We start from the raw sequence: 16,532 nt of genomic DNA on the forward strand, positions 1-16,532 counted from the left end.
TATACTTCAGCTTTCTCCGAGGAGAATTCCTGATGCAAGAGCTCAGTAGAGTTTACTACACCCTATTCTGTGCCACCCCACAATTTTTTTTAACCCCTGTTTATCACATTGTATTCTATTTTTGGTTTGCCTACTTCTCTCTCCTCCCCCAGGAGACTTAAGCAGACTTAATTCAACATGCTCAATTTCCACAATCATATACTTAGCATTTGCTATGTGCTCTGAAGCCTGGGTTTCATCTTTGAAACCCCAAAACACAGGTCACTTGGTAGACATTCTCTAAATGTCTTGTAATGAATGTCCCCCAAGGGAATCACAGCAGCTCATGCTGACTGAATGTCTAATGTGCCAACAAGGCCCAAAGAGCTTTGCAAATACTAACCCACTCAATCTGCATCACAGAAACTATGAAGCAGATGCACTTATTATTCTCATTTTATAGATAAGGCAACTGAGGCCAGAGTTAAGTGACTGCCCAAGAGCACATGGCTGCTAAATGGTTGAGCCAAGATTCAAACCCAGGTGGGCTGGTCCCACACTGCTCATCGGCAGTATAGCCTTCTGGATAAATGCTCTGTGGATGGAGACTATCAAGACAGTATCAACTGCCCAGTGCACAAAGTTCTCAGCAAATGCTAACTGCCTTGTGCCAGTGGTAGGATATGGTAGACATGACCAGTATCCCAGTTTAGTTGCAAAAACAAAAAAATCTTCATGTTCAAAACCCCAGCTATCTCTAGAATGTCTTAAACTGTAGCCTCAACTAGGTCATCATAAACAGAGAAGTGGTTTCATACCAGTCACTTCTATCATCAGGCTTCACCATTCCACAGGGCATTGTCTCAGTCTCTTCTCTAAACAATCAAAGTCAAGAAAGACCTCCCCCTAGGAGGTAGGTGGCTGTGAAAGGGAGTAAAACCTATTTACCTCCTCGAGCGGCTGTTGCCCTAACAGGGAAGGTTTGGAAGGCCTACAAATATCTAAACAGGATCACTTTATAGAATTTCAGTTACTTATTACTTTTCTCAGGAGTAACTATAAACTCATCAACTCAGTTGTCAGCATTCTCCCAGGGAATGGGAAAAAAAAGGCGGGCACCAAGTAGATGAGCCTGGTCTTGTATCATGTGACGGATAAACTCAAGCCTCCAGTTATAGGAAACAGAAAAGTTCAACTCCCTGCCCCATTCTGAGCAAAAGGTCATTTTGCTAATTAACAAATTTGGGCAGTCTTCTGAAAAAGCTTTAAAATGTTTTGCAGACCACAACACTACTGAGACTATTCTCCTGGGAAGGAACTCACAGCCCTATGCCTTGAAGGCTTTCAAAATGATGTAACAGTTTATAATACTCCCTGGATGGACAGGAGTCCTACAGTGTGTCCTGGAGCTATCCCTGTGGTGGACTTCAATACACAGGTGGGTGTACAGCAGCTGAGGTCAGAGAGGCACCTGGTACTCAGAGAGAACTCCATGTGACTCCTTTCCTGCTGGGTCCACAGCAGCTCTGCTGCCCAGCCCCATATAAACAGCTCCTTCAGTTCGTCACCCTTTCTTTTTGATTGGTACCAGAAGCTGGTACACATCTCAAGTGACTTCCTCAACTACACCAGAACTGAGTGGAAACACGAGGATTAGGAAAAACAAACTGAGCAGGACATGTGGCACAAATGCAGCCCAGAGCTGTGCAGAGCAATATGCCCCTGGGCACAATGCCACTCTGCTTTCTTCCCAGAGGACAGGGGGTGAGAATTTCTAAAGATGCTGAGAAACTCTAAGAGTTTCCACATACCCTGTCCCTGGAAACCCATATGCTCACAATTCTTAAGACTGTCAAAAGGGATCAGGGTTGAAGATGGAGGAAGACAGAATTGGTAGGAATCTAAGCCCATTCCCAAAAAGTAACAACTACATACCGTTTTGGTCCTCAGCACCACACACTGAAAAGGAAAGAGAAAGGTATCTAAATATGTGATGGTGTGATGGCACAAGGAAAGTCGCCCTCCACCCTGATGTCATCTCTGAACTCTGGTCACTTCCCTGCTGGGAACCAGCCTTTTCAGAAGTCTGCACAGACACTTGCCCTACTCCCTCACTACATGTGCAGAACTCCCACACAGCTCCTGCTGGTGCATTTACTCTACTCTTGGAAGATGGTCCTCCACTGGTCGGTCTGCAGGAGCAAAACTGCCTACCTGAATGATACTCTAAACCACACCATATCCTTTCCTATTGCCTTTGAAATCAGCATTCAAGTAAAAAAAAAAAAAAAAAAATTAATGAAGAATCTGGCTGTTTGTCAGTCATGGGTTCTAGGTAAAGTTCTCACATGCAGTTAGTATTCCACTCCTCAGGTCCCAGCAACTCTAAGGAGACCTGAGATGATCTTGGAGGGAACTCAGACTTCACATCAGTAGGTCTTAGTCTGCAACCAGGTGAATACTTGGATGTCCCGTAACTCTGATGAACTTGTGCTATTCAATTTATTAGAAGAAAGCCTAAAATCTGACTTCAACCACTGATATGCAAGGAATCAAAATAAAGCTCTGTAGGAACTGTATCAGCTGGGAATGGGAAGAAAAGTGAGGATTTGGTAGTAAAATAATTTTGGGAAATGTTGACTTCAAAACAGCCAAACACCTTTCTCTTCTGTAGGACTTCTCTACATTTCATAAAAATAAACAAATAGAGTACCTACCATGAAATCAGTGTAGTATTAAATATTTTTCCCAAACTCAACCACAGACTAAGATATTGTGCTGGATAACTCCTGAAAATGGTATCATGTCAAATGTTTTGAGAGATAACAAGAGGACAAGCCCAAGTGCTGGCAGAACACATATGTTCTCCCACTGTGGTTTCTGAGATTCACTGTCTAATCTCCCAACTGTTTACATGTTGCTGGCAGTAGAGTAAGTATGGAGGCAGTGGCATACAGCAGGAAAGGCATGGGCTTAGACCAGAAAACCCTCAGTTCAAACCTCAGCTCCACAATAAAAGGGCAATGCTCAGGTTGCTGAGGATGAAATAAGTGTGTACAATGTGAACCAAGTCTCAGCAGTTAACCAGAAGTGACAGCTATTATTAGATGGTACAAATGTAAGTGGCCTTCCTCCTCAGCTTAAAAGCATGGAACTGAGATCAATGCCATCATGTTTTGGGGTGACAGCAAACACTCCAGAGCTCTGTGTCACTGCCACCCAAACAGTCCCTCACCCAGGTGCTGGAGTCCTTTCTGATCCTTGTACAGCCGTGTCACTCGCTCCATCAGCTCCCACTTCTCACAACAGCCCTTGTAGTTGACAAAGTTGCGAGCCAGGATCTCTTTCAGCTGCCGCACCGTCAAGCCTTCAATGTCCTCCAGGTGGGTCAGGTCAGACAGAGAGGCCCTCCGGCCTGGGACAAAGCTATCCTCAGAGTCAATGGACTGCAATGGCAAAGATGGGATTGGGGGAGGGGGGGTTGTTCAGTTCTTACCTCCTCTGAGTGCTCTTCTTCAAGGACCCCAGAGCACTCATCACACTGCATTTTGAACTTCATGAAGAGTAGAAACCACAGAGACAAAGGAATACCTGGCATGGTGCTTTGCACTGCAAACTAGACTACAGTTTCTTTCTGACTCACAGTTTTGTGCTCAGGTGCAAACAGCCACAAACCAACCCATCGGTGTAACGTATACAAGGAGCATTTGTTTGAGTCAGATGGCCCTAATTCTGAATCCAGACTCCTCCGCTGTCTAAATACTAAATAAATCCTGGCAAGTTGCTTCTCTCTCTGGGCCTGTTTGCCCCTCCACAAAGGAGAGAAAACAGTGCTACCACACAAGGTTCCTATGAAGATCAAATGTGGCAGCACACGCAACCACTAAGCATGGTGCTTGCCTGTCTCTCTGCCTGGGAGAGTACTGCTTGCCTCTGGAAGAGGCTCCATACACATCCTTGATTAGTTACCTGGCCCTGATAGCTATGCTCTCTGGATTGGCCTCGGCCTGGCTGAGGACAGAACTCCTCCTTACTGACCCCCTTCTCCAGACAATGTCTACTATATGAGAACACCAAAGAAAAGAACAAGGTTTTTACAGTAACACCCGGAGTCCCGTTTCCAATGTGACCTCACCCCTGCTTACTCACACAGACAGCACCAAAGGTTCACATGGAATGTTAGCACAAAACTCTCCCAAGAACAAAACCTCAGGACTATCATATAATAGGATGGTTTCTTCTCTCTCCACCTCGGAGTCTGCTAAGAGGATCCTAAGAGCATCCCAAGAATACCAGTGAAAGAGCAAGGCAAAGGCGCAGACCGGAATAGAGGCCCCACCTGGGTCTCATCCTCGGTAGGTGCTCTGGCTGTGCTCTCCAGGTAGACAGGCTCCTCTTGGTCCTGAGACACATGGCCATTGGCCTGTGGGAAGAGAAATGTGCCATCACATCCACAGAGATGTCCAGGAAACTTGCATAGCATGAGACTCTTTCCAGTTCACATACGTCCAATATGTGTTCCCATCTCCCCCAGAAACCAAATTTCCCAAAACAGTGTCACAGATGCCTGCTCTCTATAACAACTTTGTCAGGCAGAAAAACCAATACAGATTTCAGTAGACACACAGCTGCCGTCCAGAACAAGAATGTGTTAGTGAATTCTGCCCACAACCAGGATGGCAGTGGCCACCACTCTCAGTTTACTGTCAGCCTGAACACGATCACTGTGTTCATCCCACTGCTGGACTGCTCTTTTCCTACCACCAAGTTTGCTCTGGACACTGATCCAAAATTGCCCTCTCCACAACTTTCACCCAATGCCCCTGGTTCTGCCCCTCAGAACAATGGCCAATGTTTTTCCAAACAGCTCATACTATCTCCTCCTCCTTCACACTGCATCTCCCCCTGGCTTCCTCAATGGACCCTGAGGGAACAGTCTCTAGACCCTCACCACCCTAGTCCTTCACTCCCTCCTGGTCACTGTTCTCACATCTCAGAAATGTGCTCCAACCAGCAGGGCACACTAAGAGCTGTCTCAAACCCTGTTCAAACATTGTTCTAATGCATCTATGAATCTACAGACCTATAATTCCAGAAGACAAATGCCTAAGCTTGCAGAGTTTCATTTTGCTCAGAATTCTAGCTTCCCAAAAGGAGCCTCCTGGGTGCTTCTTTAGAGGGCTTTGCCAAAGTGTAGTCAGAGCTCTGAGCTTTCTATTCCATCACCATTTTTACCACAAATTCCTGACTAGATCCTCTTCACTCCCTGCTCCTTCCAGGCAAAGGGTCTGATATGAGCTTAGGGCCTTTCAACCAGACCATCAGAACGCCAGCAAAGGGATATAACCTGGGAAACCAATGTCACCCAGTGACCTTGTCACTCATCAAGAGGCAAACTACAGTGGAAATGAATAAATGAAAACAAAGACAATATGCCAGGTGATGACAACATAAACATGTACAGGGATGGATCCCAAACACAGCTTCATCTCCAGTTTCTTAGCTTTATGTAGACATGGTACCCACTGTTCTCATGAGTTTTTCAGAGTCTAGCCTATTTCTCTGTGGACAGCATCTCTACATTCTTTGTTTCCTAGAAAGAGAAACTAGACCTCATGTCACAAAGCATGCTCCTGTCTTGCCAGTTTGCCCACTGGCAAATCAAAATCCACAACTAGTATCTGACTGTTTATTGCAGACATTTCCTTCCCTAGGAACTGTCACTAGGGCACTAAATGTAAAGTGCAGAACCCTGGTGGAGCAAATAATATGAGAAGATTTGCATTCTGGGCAGAGCTCACTTGTAGACTCAACAGATAGCCTTGCACAGGTTGCCTAACTTGGCCAGGCCTGTTTGTTCTGCTTGCTAAATGTAAAATGTAGATCTCATCAAGACAGGGGAGGAGAGCTGACACTAAGTTCCTCTGGAAAAGTACCCAATAACATCCAGTATGCAGTGTGACCTGTGGGTGCCATCTGGAAATTTCTGATTAATGATAAAAGTCTTATAATCGTTCATTTAAAAACTCACTGCTAAGCAACTCAGCAAGACCCTGTCTCTAAATAAAATACAAAGAAGGGCTGGGAATATGGCTCAGTGGTTGAGTGCCCCTGAGTTCAATCCCCAGTACCTTAAAAAAAAAATTTTTTTTTTAAATAAAAATCCAACTGAAGCTGGTCTCAGTTGTGCATACCTATAATTCCAGCCACTCAGGACACTAAGGCAGGAGGATCACAAGTTCAAATCCAGTCAGCAACTCAGTGAGGACCTAAGCAACTTAGCAAGACCCTATCTCAAAATAAAAAAAAAAAAAGAGTTGGAGATGTGGCTCAGGGACTAAGCAATCCTGGGTTCAATCCCTAGGACCCGACCACCAAAAGAAAAAAAAAAAAAAAAAAATCCACCTGAAGGTTCTGTAGAAAAAAAAAAAAAATTCCTCAAGTTCCTCTCCTTATTTCCCTTAAACAGAGAGAAGTGCTCCAAAAACTGAGCAAAAAGAGGAACATATATTGCAAGAGATGAAACCTGTCCAGCAGACCAAGAGTCAGAGCTTTGGAAAGAGTTGAAGTCCAGCTGGGGAGAAAAACATGCTCAAGCCAACCAGAGTGTTAAATGATTTTACTGCAGTTAACTTTATGCCTGCATTGGCCTTCTATGCCTCAGTGCCTGTCAAGAGCTGAATCAGGGTGCCAGTCCTGGCAAATGAGGTGATAGAAAAAAAGAAGCAAGCCACGTCACATGTGAGTAAGGATAGCACTAGCACTGTACCAACCCTGAGTAGCTCAGAGCTCTTTAGATATGGTATCACACCACTCAAGCGTTCCTCATCCCGGCAGTATCAAAACGGACCTGGGATTGCTGATCTCGTTTCACTGTTCCTTTAGCCCACGGTGACCACGGAGTCAGGAACAAAAGTAGATGTGGGACTGGGTGACACCTCCGTGATAAAGTGCATGTTTAGCAAGCACAAGACCCTAGGTTCAATACCCAGCAACCCCCAGCCAAAAAAGGGACGTGGAAACCAGATCTTACAGGTTCTGATCCCCCACTGCCCAAGCCATATAGACATCAGGATCACTAAAGCCTTTGGTAGATCTGTGTGACACCATTGGTCCTGACACTAGGATTAATTAAGTCCACTGGCCTCCCTAGAATCCAAGAGCTGGTCTACCCTCCCTCTTTCAGGGGTTGGTTGAGGACAGATGTTACTCATTTCTGTACTCTCCATGCCCAGCTCACAGTTCTGTCAATGTGCTACCCTTACTTTACCATTTCCAGTTCATGGGGATAAGGACACCACAGTATATAATACAACAGCCTGCCAACCACTGCCACTCCACAGTGACCAGGAGAGCAGCAGGGAAACTCCCCACTCCCTCCTCAGAGTCCTTTTCTCTATATCTATATGCCTCGTGTTGGTTACCAAGGAATGAGTTCCCAATCTGGCTACGGAAGACCAGACAAAAGTAAATGGGAAGGCAAATATGAATAGAACTAAACTTGCAGAGTTCATGGCAAGCTGATGAGTTTCCTCAAAATATTTGTGGAACAATGATTTTTTTTAAAAAAATGTCTGACTAGGATAATATGTATTGAAAACAAAAACCATGAAATACGGTGCCACGCATATCATCTCTGAAGAAAGTCAAAACATGAGTCTGGGGTCCATAAAACACTTCCTGCATTGGTAGGCAGAAAGGCCTCATGTCAACAATTCACCTCACATCCCAAGCGCACAAAATGGGTGGGAGATGGGAATGCATCCCAGAGGCAGCACAGATGTGCAGAGACCATACATGGACTCGTACCTGCTGGCTTTCCTGAGCAGGAGGAACAGAGGTGGCTTGTGCAGGTGAAGAAGGGAGGCTGGGTGAGGTAGGAGGTACTGTGCTGGCATGAGGCTGGGTCAGGAAGGCCTGTTGCTCGGGAAGGTCCTGGGACAAGGTGGGGGCATGAGTCCTGTCCTCCTCAGAGATTACAGGCTGCTGACCAAGCACCAAGAATACCAGTTCTTCTTTCTCCCGGCACATTTCAGTAGAGATGTCATGGAGGCTGAGGTAGTCCCTCAGGTCCTTCACCTTCATCTTCATGAGCTCCTCCCGCTGAAAGGCTGTGGCTCGGAACCGTTGGCAGAGAAGGCAAAGGCGGGGCCCATTCCCCTCCTGGCTGGAACAGGTCATGCAGAAATTTTTCTTACAGTCCAAACAGGTCTGCTGCTTAGAGCAAGAAGCAGAGGAAAATGTGTCAGCTTGAGAAAACAAGACAGAGTGGGATGAGTACTTCAGAGCTGCTACACCGGGCAGGACCCCCTTCAAGTCACCCTGTTACTAAGCTGTCTCCTATATCCAAGGGCACAAGCTACTTTGCAGACCCCAGATGAAAATCTAGTCTGAAGTGGCAGATCTCCTATCTGCATCTATGTATCCATGTACAGGATACTTGACATTTATAATTTTATCTAATGCTTCTTAATTAGTTTTAATGACAGGGTATCTAATGTTATTAATTAAGATTACCACCTTTGGAACCAAAAAACTGCATTTTTATTAAACCTCCTTCTCCCATTTTTCATGGTATCATCTTGGGTGTATAACTTAGCCTCTCTGGCACTCAGTTTCCATATCTGTAAAATGGGGTAATAACAGTACTTATTGCATTTAAGTATATCTGACATGTAATGAGTCCTCAATAAAGTGCTAGTGATTTTAATTATTATTTCTAGGAAATACTGGCTAATTATAAGAGCCAGGATTCAAGTCCTAAACTGCCATTCTTTCTGCTTTATTGCTAAAGAAAGTAAATGTGTGAAAGTTAAGGTGGCAGGTGTTGCTACTATTGATTAGTATTAATTAAATTTATGGAGGTGCTACTGTGCTAGAGCAATACCTAGCTTGTCATTTAATTCTCAAAGCACCCTGCAAAGTAGGTATCAAGGTTCTTTCCTGATTCACAAAGCAACAAGAAGGGAGACAGAGTATTCTGTTCAAGGTTAGGCAACAAAGGCAGAGCCAAGGTTACACTTGAGGTCTGAGTCCAATGCCCATGATCGTGCTCCTCCTACCCTGCCCTACTGCCACACTCAGTACCAACCAAACAGCGGTACTGAGTCACGAGCCTGGCTTTCCACCTCCAAACTCCCAAGCCAGCACTCCATCCAGAGGCTGGTGCCAGCTTCTCCTAATCCAGCAAGGCCACTCAGAATGCTGGGAGGTAGGTGGTATATAAGGTCATTTCCAAAACAAATATTTAGACACAGTGAGAGGCCCCAGACACTAGGGCACTCTCCTTTGTGAAAGCACAGAGTGTCTTGGCAACAGCACCTGACAGACAAGCTGGCACTGCCTGGCAGCAGCTCCTCCCACAACTCAGACAGCACGCCAGAGTTTGCTTGACCCACAGGAAGCAAAGCTGTGCTGCTTATGCTGCAGGCTGTGCCGGCACAGTGACACCTGGCTGAGCTCAGTTCCAGCCAAGGGCAGGTCACCCTCCCAGGAGAGGAAATTCCCAAGCACCCTGGAATTGTCCTCTTGGGCACCCTCACTGATCCTCTAAAGAAGTTAAACACTTTCATACTGTGATGACTTAAGAATTAACCTGCATGTTTCTGCTTCCTCTTTTCTAAATATAGAAAGCTGTTCAAGCCATATAAGAATGCCCAAGAGACTTAAGAATCTCACAGTCAATGTCATAGGAACCTTCCATGGGGCTGGAGTGAGTCTACATAGTTAAGGCAAGTGCACGAACTGTTTGTGTAAGCATCATCTCTACTCTAAAGGGAAAAGGACATGTTTATCATCCAGTTCTAGCTATTAAGACTTAGAAGGTATTGCAAAGAGACACACAATTATAACCAGAAGATGAACTACAGCGAGTGGCAGAAAAGGACACATGGCCATGCTAACACCATAATAGTTCCAGGGCCTGCAGTCACAAAGGTGGGAATGGGAAATGGATGTTTTGGAGTATTTGGGGCTCATTCATATCTAAAACTTTCCCATGGGGAAATGGAACATTTAGGATGACTGGTAGTGAAATGAAGAGGCTTCAATGTCCTAAAGCTGTGGTTTTAGCATGGAATATTACTTAAATCACGCAGTTCAACAGGCTCTAGCTTGACACAATTATAAAGCCTGCATGACTCAATCAGCGAAATCCAGAGAACTCTATTCTTCAAATGTGCTTGTTGAATGAAAGATCAAAATGGAAGGACAGCAACTGGGCTTCTGTGTATCAGTGCCCACCAGGGACTCTGAAGTAAGCCAACATCTGCTCAATACCCTAAAGGACTAAGTAGGATAGCACTAGAGGCTAAACTCCCAGAGTATGGTGGCAGAGAGAGCAAAGAAAGGAAAAAAACTGTCAACCAATGTGGGCAGAAGACTAAATTCTAGTAAATGCTTCAAATCAAGTAACAAGGTAGCGTGAAAGATGAATGAGGGCCAGTGAAACACCCAGAGTACACTTGGACACCCAGTATCAAGAGAGTGGCACCTCAGGCAGGTACTGCTCTTCAGGGATACAAGTGGGGTACTTTGCTTTCTTGTCTTCACCAATCCCCTTTCATCCTCTACCCCCTCGTTTGTGTTCCCTGGCACTGGTCAGGCCCAGTTTTTCACTTTACCAGTATAAGGACCATTGGGACATTATGTGAGATAATTCATATAAATCTTAGCATAAGGTGGACACTTACAAAAAAGATAACAGTCACCTTTCATTCTCTTTCCCTTCTGCCTCATCTCAGTTCTTCCCAACCTAAGAACCACTCCCCTTTCCAACCTTAACCTTGAACCTGAATACCATTCCCATGTTTCCAAGCACAATTTCCCCCTCCTCTTCAAAACAGTACAACTAAAGAGGCCCCAGCCAAAACACAATCCAAAATTTCTAGGGCCACTGCTAACTAAAAGTAGGTGTTAAATGCTGATGGGATATTTGGCTTATGGAAAAATTATAGCCTGCCACTTCTCTCAAAGATTGGAAACTTGGGAATGCACAAAGCACAGCTAAATTATATTTTCTTAAGAAGTCCTACATGTTATCTATACTTTGCACCCAAGAGGCATGCAGAAAAAACTGACCATAATGAAAAAAAAAAAAAAAAAAGACACTAGGATCCATGTAATCATTACAATTCAACCACTTCTGGAAGACATTTTAAAAGCCTCTGGCTATTAAATGCCAAGCCCTTAAGATAAGAATGCTGATCCACTTAAGCATGAAATTACAAATGAAAACTTACTGTAGGAGAAAACATCCTTACTATCCACAAAATTCATTGTGGATTGCACAAAATTAATTTGTACTTTTGTAGCAAGAAAAATATTTTACCAATAACCATCTTTCACTATCCAAATTGGGATTCATCTCACCCCACAAAGTTTTTTTGTCATGGTGGCTTTTCTCTGGTCTCATTGTATGGGACCATTCTCTGGTCTCATTGTATGTGCTGCCACAACCTCCCTGTCCGACTGCAAGCTCCCTGGTGAGCAGGGATGGCCTCCCTTAGTCTGTCTCCCTAGCCTGGGTCTGTCACTTGTCATCATCAACTCGATGTGCCAAATGTCTCCTGGGAAGGAGCTTTGGAACCCAGGACCTGAGTTTGAATTAGCTCTGCTACTTAATAGTCATTGTAATCTTGAGCACTGGCTAAATAAAGAAAAAAAGAGGTGGTTTTTGTTTTTTGTTTTTTTTTTCTCATATGCTATTGTTCAGGAAGTTGACATGTACAGTTTTAATATTTTGAACTGTAAGCCTTAGTTTATCATATATAAAATGAGACTTGGTGGACTCTAAAACCTATGTAGTTACTACTGTGAAGATTAAATGAAAACATCAATCTAAATTTAAAAACACCTAAGAAACCTAAATGAAATTAAAAATCTAAATCTTAAAACTGACTCTTACGCAGAGTAGGTGGTTTGAAAGTAGTATTTCCTCTCAATTTCCCATTACTACTATTTTAACCTCATATCCTATCACCCTCCCTGGGCTGCAAACCTCTCATTCTGCAGAAGAACGAACGTGCTACCACTGGGCACTGGCAAAGGGAGAGCCCACGCCCACACTCACACCTTCACACAGCCAATGATTCTACTTCCTGCTCACTGATCTGGGAAGCACAGCTCCCAAGTGTTTCAAAAGAAATCTGCTACAGTAAACAAGCTCCAGCCTCTGCCTACTATGGTCTGGATGCAGCTGAGACATCCTTGGTACTGCCTTTGATTTAAAAAACAAGTTAACCTGCAGTCAGGCCTTGTATGATGGCAGCTAATGGAGGAAACAACACTGGTGCTTGTTTTGTCCCAAGCATCATGGTGGGGCTTCTTCAAGCTTATTTTATTCTCACAACACTAGGACATGGCTACTACTGTCATCCCCACTTCACAGAAGGTGAAAATGAATCTCAAGAGATGTTAAGTCATACAGTTAGTAATTGAAAAAGATGGTATCTGAATTTAAGTCAACTGGTTCCAAAACTATGCCGAGATGCTTGGCTTTCACTTGAATAGTTATTTTTGAACACCCTTGAGAAAGGGATGGGCCAGGGTCCCTAGCACTGCACAGGTAGAGATCAGGTGGCATGCATTCACAGCAGGGCTAACAGGCTTGCTTGTGGTTCTAAGACTGTGAGCAGAGCAGGCTGAGAAGGTAGCACTCACCTTCCTGTCTGTGTTTGCGAAGTTGGCTCCACACGCCTTGCAGCTTGGTTCTAAGCCTGTTGGGGAAGGGAAGGAGCTGTACCCAGGGTTGGAATAGGCTTGTGTCCTGGCTCCGGGGGCTGGTGGGACCTCCTCAGGCTGTCCATCCAGGCAGAACCAGTTGCAGCAGGTTGCCCACATGATAAAATCTGGTACAAAGAGGAAGGGAGGAAAGGTCCAAGTTAAGACACATCAGTACTGCAGTTTCCATCCCCAAAGCTCAGATAAGCAGGGATGCTGGAGTCATACCTGCCAAGTAGAAGAGAGAATGTGTTTTCAGGGTCCATGGATTTCTTTTTCCATTTTTGGTACCAGGAATTAAACCCAGGCATGCTTAACCACTGAGCTACATCACAACACTTTTTATTTTTCTTATTTGGAGACAGGGTTTCACTGACGCTCAGAGCCTCACTAAGTTGCTGAGGTTGGTCTTGAACTTGTGATCCTCCTGCCTCAGCCTCCCAGGTAAGTGGGATTACAGGTGTGCCACCACACTCAGCTCTACTATTAATTCTTACTATATAGATGAGGCAAGGGCATAGTAGCACACACCTCTAGTCCCAGCTCCTTGGGAGACTGAGGGAGGAAGGACGGCTTGAGCCCAGGAGTTTGAAAACAGCCTGAGAAACAAAGCAAGACGCTGTCTCAAAAAAACACTGGACATAGTGGCACATACCTGTAATCTCAACAGCCTGGGAAGCTGAGGCAGGAGGATCATAAATTCAAAGCCAGCCTCAGCAACTTAGCAAGGCCCTAAGCAATTTAGTGAGACCCTGTCTTCTTCTTTTAAAAAAAAAGTGGGGGGGTGGGATGATGGGGATGTGGCTCAGTGGCTTTCAATCCCTGGTACCAAAACAAAGAAAATGAAAAAATACATAGATAAAGCAACTCAGGCTCAAAGAATAAAATACAGACAGCTAATACAGAGAAGAGCTAATCTGTAGAGTTGAGAGTCTGAAAACTCAGGTTTTCAGACTCTAAACCTCAGGTCCTCTTCCATATGCCATGTTGTCCTTTCATTTCCCCTCGCCAGCCTGTGAAACCAACTACTCTTACATATGTACCCCTAATTCTGGATAAACTTCAAGGACAGCACTTACAATAGTTTCTTACACAGATCATTTCTTTTCTATTCTTACGTCATAAATTCCTTGAGGGCAAGGACTATTTCTCATTCCTGTCTGTACTGTGCCCTACCAGCACTGTGCCTACAGCAGATGTTCAGTGAATGTTTGCTTCCCTGCTGAATCAGTGCCTCTGTGGATTTAAGAAGTTTTAGATTATTGTTCCTGGTTTACACATCAAATACTGATATTGGGGGCAAGGGTACTGATGACTTTTATGATCAGAAAGAGAATCCAAACTCTCAAATATCAGAATAACCTATAAAGATACTAAAGAGCCCACGAAAATACTAAGCATTGCTGTGATCTATGGGTGTTTTCCACAGCAGAGGAAGACAGCCAATATGGACATTCTGAGCCTAAACTCTGTGCTTACAGAGATAATAAATGAAACATTTAGCCTTATTATTCAATAATTAGTTCACACAAAAGAATGGTACTTTCTGCTCTGTTGCCTGACTCACAGTTTTAACAAAGGCACTTTCATAGTTCAAAGACATGATAAGCTGGAAGGAACCAAGAGGCCACCCCTTGGTGGATTTGTAGATGGGGCCAAGCAGAGGAAGTAACCTCTGGGTCCTCCAGGTTAACCTTAGGCCTCAACACACCTACAATTCGAGTCATTCTTTTTGGCAGATGTGTTAACATCTGTGTGTGACCACTTGCCTGTGACCTTGTGAGAAAAGGGAATGTGACAGTCTTACAGTCCCCAGTCAGGTGGCTCAACAAGGACTGTAGAATGAATGAGTTACATACAGTATTTAAATCTTCACTAATCACATACTCATTCAACTTCCTGCACATCAAAAACATTTCTCTCAGATTCAGTATTACTTGTTTGAAGATTCTAAGTTCCCAGAAGACAGAGACCTCATCTGCCTTCCTTGCAATTACAGGTTCACAGGGAATAATGAAGCAAAGAGTTCCTCACACTGTGTGTGGCCTATGTGTAAATGAGATCTTTGTTGGCAAGAGGATGAAGACAACAGAGGAGCAGAAACCCTCTGAAAAAGGAATTTTGTAATTCTTTAAATCACATGTAGATAGACACATTGGAGACAGTGTGTAATAAGAACACAGGCTCTGGAATCAGAAGGTCTGGGTCCCAAGCCCTGCTCTACTGCTCATGGGCTGTTGTCTTCCCCTAGCAGGCTACACCCTTCCCTATTTCATGTTTCTCTGGACATTCCACAGGATATAAAGTGCTAAATAAACATTAATTGTTGCTACAATTTATCTGGGAAGGTAAGGTAGAACGTAAACCTTGAGTTTTCATTGTAACTACCTCTTGGCTTTCTGGGCTTTGTCTTCTTTGCAGGGGACAAGACTGTAGGTGATTCACTAATTTCTACTAAAAGCTGTCCACGTTCACATATGCATGTAACCTTTACTGAAGCCAACCACCTGTTCTTCTCAGTGCTAGGTGAGTAAGGCTTAGAACCTAAGCTCAAGAAGTCCATAGCTGGGTCAGGGAACTAAAAATGCAAAACCAAAAACTGAAATTTCAGGGTGGTTAGTGTTTTTTTTAAGGGAGGCTTGTACAATGTACAGGCATAAGGATGGGAGACTACAATGATGGAAATGATCAGCTCTATTGGGACAGAGGCCAAGACCAGAAAAGACTTCTCAAGTGAAGTGCCACATCTTGATTGTGGGAGTAGGCAGGAATTACCAGAAATCAGGAATAGAAGGAAAATCAGGAATAGAAGGAATTTGCATGGGGGGCGGGGAAAGACATGCACTATGTCATTAGTGAAACTACAAAATGCTTGGTTGGTCAGGGGTAGGTGGGTGGGTAGATGAGGGCACACAAATAAACAGGAAAGACCTCATATTCCATGGTAAGGAACCTGGTCTTTACCTTATATGTAATGGGACACAGCTGGAGTCTTCAGGCAGTCAGGTTTGAAGACATTATTTGCACAAGTGCAAGTGTGGTATTAGTCAGTGTAGAGAACAGATCAGCGAGAAGGTTAGGAGCAGAAAACTGCTCCAGAAATACAGGCAAGATATGAGGATATGGACTTAAAAGAAAGACACAGACAGATCTCTGACAGAATTAGCAGAATGTGTCAAATTAAGTGAATGAGGTAGGAGGAGGAGAGAAAAAGGAGTCCAGGACAAATCCAAGGGGCTCTTAATTCATAACAAGAAAACCAGAAGGTTTACTTAGTGGGATAAGGCTCTCAGGAGGAGGCAACTGCCATGTGTGCAGGATAGCAGGAGTAGGGGCTAAGATGATGAGCTGAGTTGTAAACCAGTGGACCATGCTGGTGTACACACAGGACCATGAACACTCATCTGGCCTATACTGGAAGCATGTAAAGTCACAGGGGCAGGAGATGATTAGATCATCTGGATCAGAAGAGAAGCGGGTCTTGAGAAGGGCAATAAGCTGAAAGGCAACCACACAGAACAAGGGGAGAAGAATGTTGGGGGAGGAAGAGAGCTGGAAGAGTCTTGAGTTTCATAAAGATACAATCAAATGATCCAAAGAACAAAACTCAAGAATGCAAAATGCCCAACAGATGCCCAAGGAGAATGTGAGTATGCTCTTTGCCTGAGCAGTTTAGAAAGGAAGGAAGGTGAAGCCAGGTACACTGGCACAAACCTGTAATCCCAGATACCTGGGAGACTGAGGCAAGGGATCACAAGCTCGAGGTCAGCCTGGGAAACTTAGCAAAACCTTGCCTCAAAATAAAAATAAAATGGACTAAGGATGCAGCTCAC

At 44.3% G+C, this 16,532-nt stretch overlaps 1 protein-coding gene across 5 annotated transcripts in view; it reads right to left on the bottom strand.

Annotated features, from left to right (window-relative positions):
- Positions 1-16,532, bottom strand: part of Rffl (ring finger and FYVE like domain containing E3 ubiquitin protein ligase) — a 59,227-nt gene that overhangs the window by 3,104 nt on the left and 39,591 nt on the right. For 4 of the 5 annotated variants that reach the window (XM_047544494.1, XM_047544492.1, XM_047544496.1 and 1 more), the window contains 5 exons: positions 12,640-12,827; positions 7,789-8,193; positions 4,319-4,402; positions 3,215-3,425; positions 1,915-1,938 (listed from right to left, as the gene is read on the bottom strand). In XM_047544494.1, coding sequence (XP_047400450.1) covers positions 1,915-1,938; positions 3,215-3,425; positions 4,319-4,402; positions 7,789-8,193; positions 12,640-12,819 — 904 coding nt within the window. In that variant the 5' untranslated portion in view covers positions 12,820-12,827. The remainder of the gene's footprint in view (positions 1-1,914; positions 1,939-3,214; positions 3,426-4,318; positions 4,403-7,788; positions 8,194-12,639; positions 12,828-16,532) is intronic. The other variant, XM_047544493.1, reaches the window with a different exon arrangement.

This window comes from Sciurus carolinensis, chromosome 3 (assembly GCF_902686445.1).
Source record: "Sciurus carolinensis chromosome 3, mSciCar1.2, whole genome shotgun sequence".
In the NCBI taxonomy this organism is placed as follows: domain Eukaryota; kingdom Metazoa; phylum Chordata; class Mammalia; order Rodentia; family Sciuridae; genus Sciurus; species Sciurus carolinensis.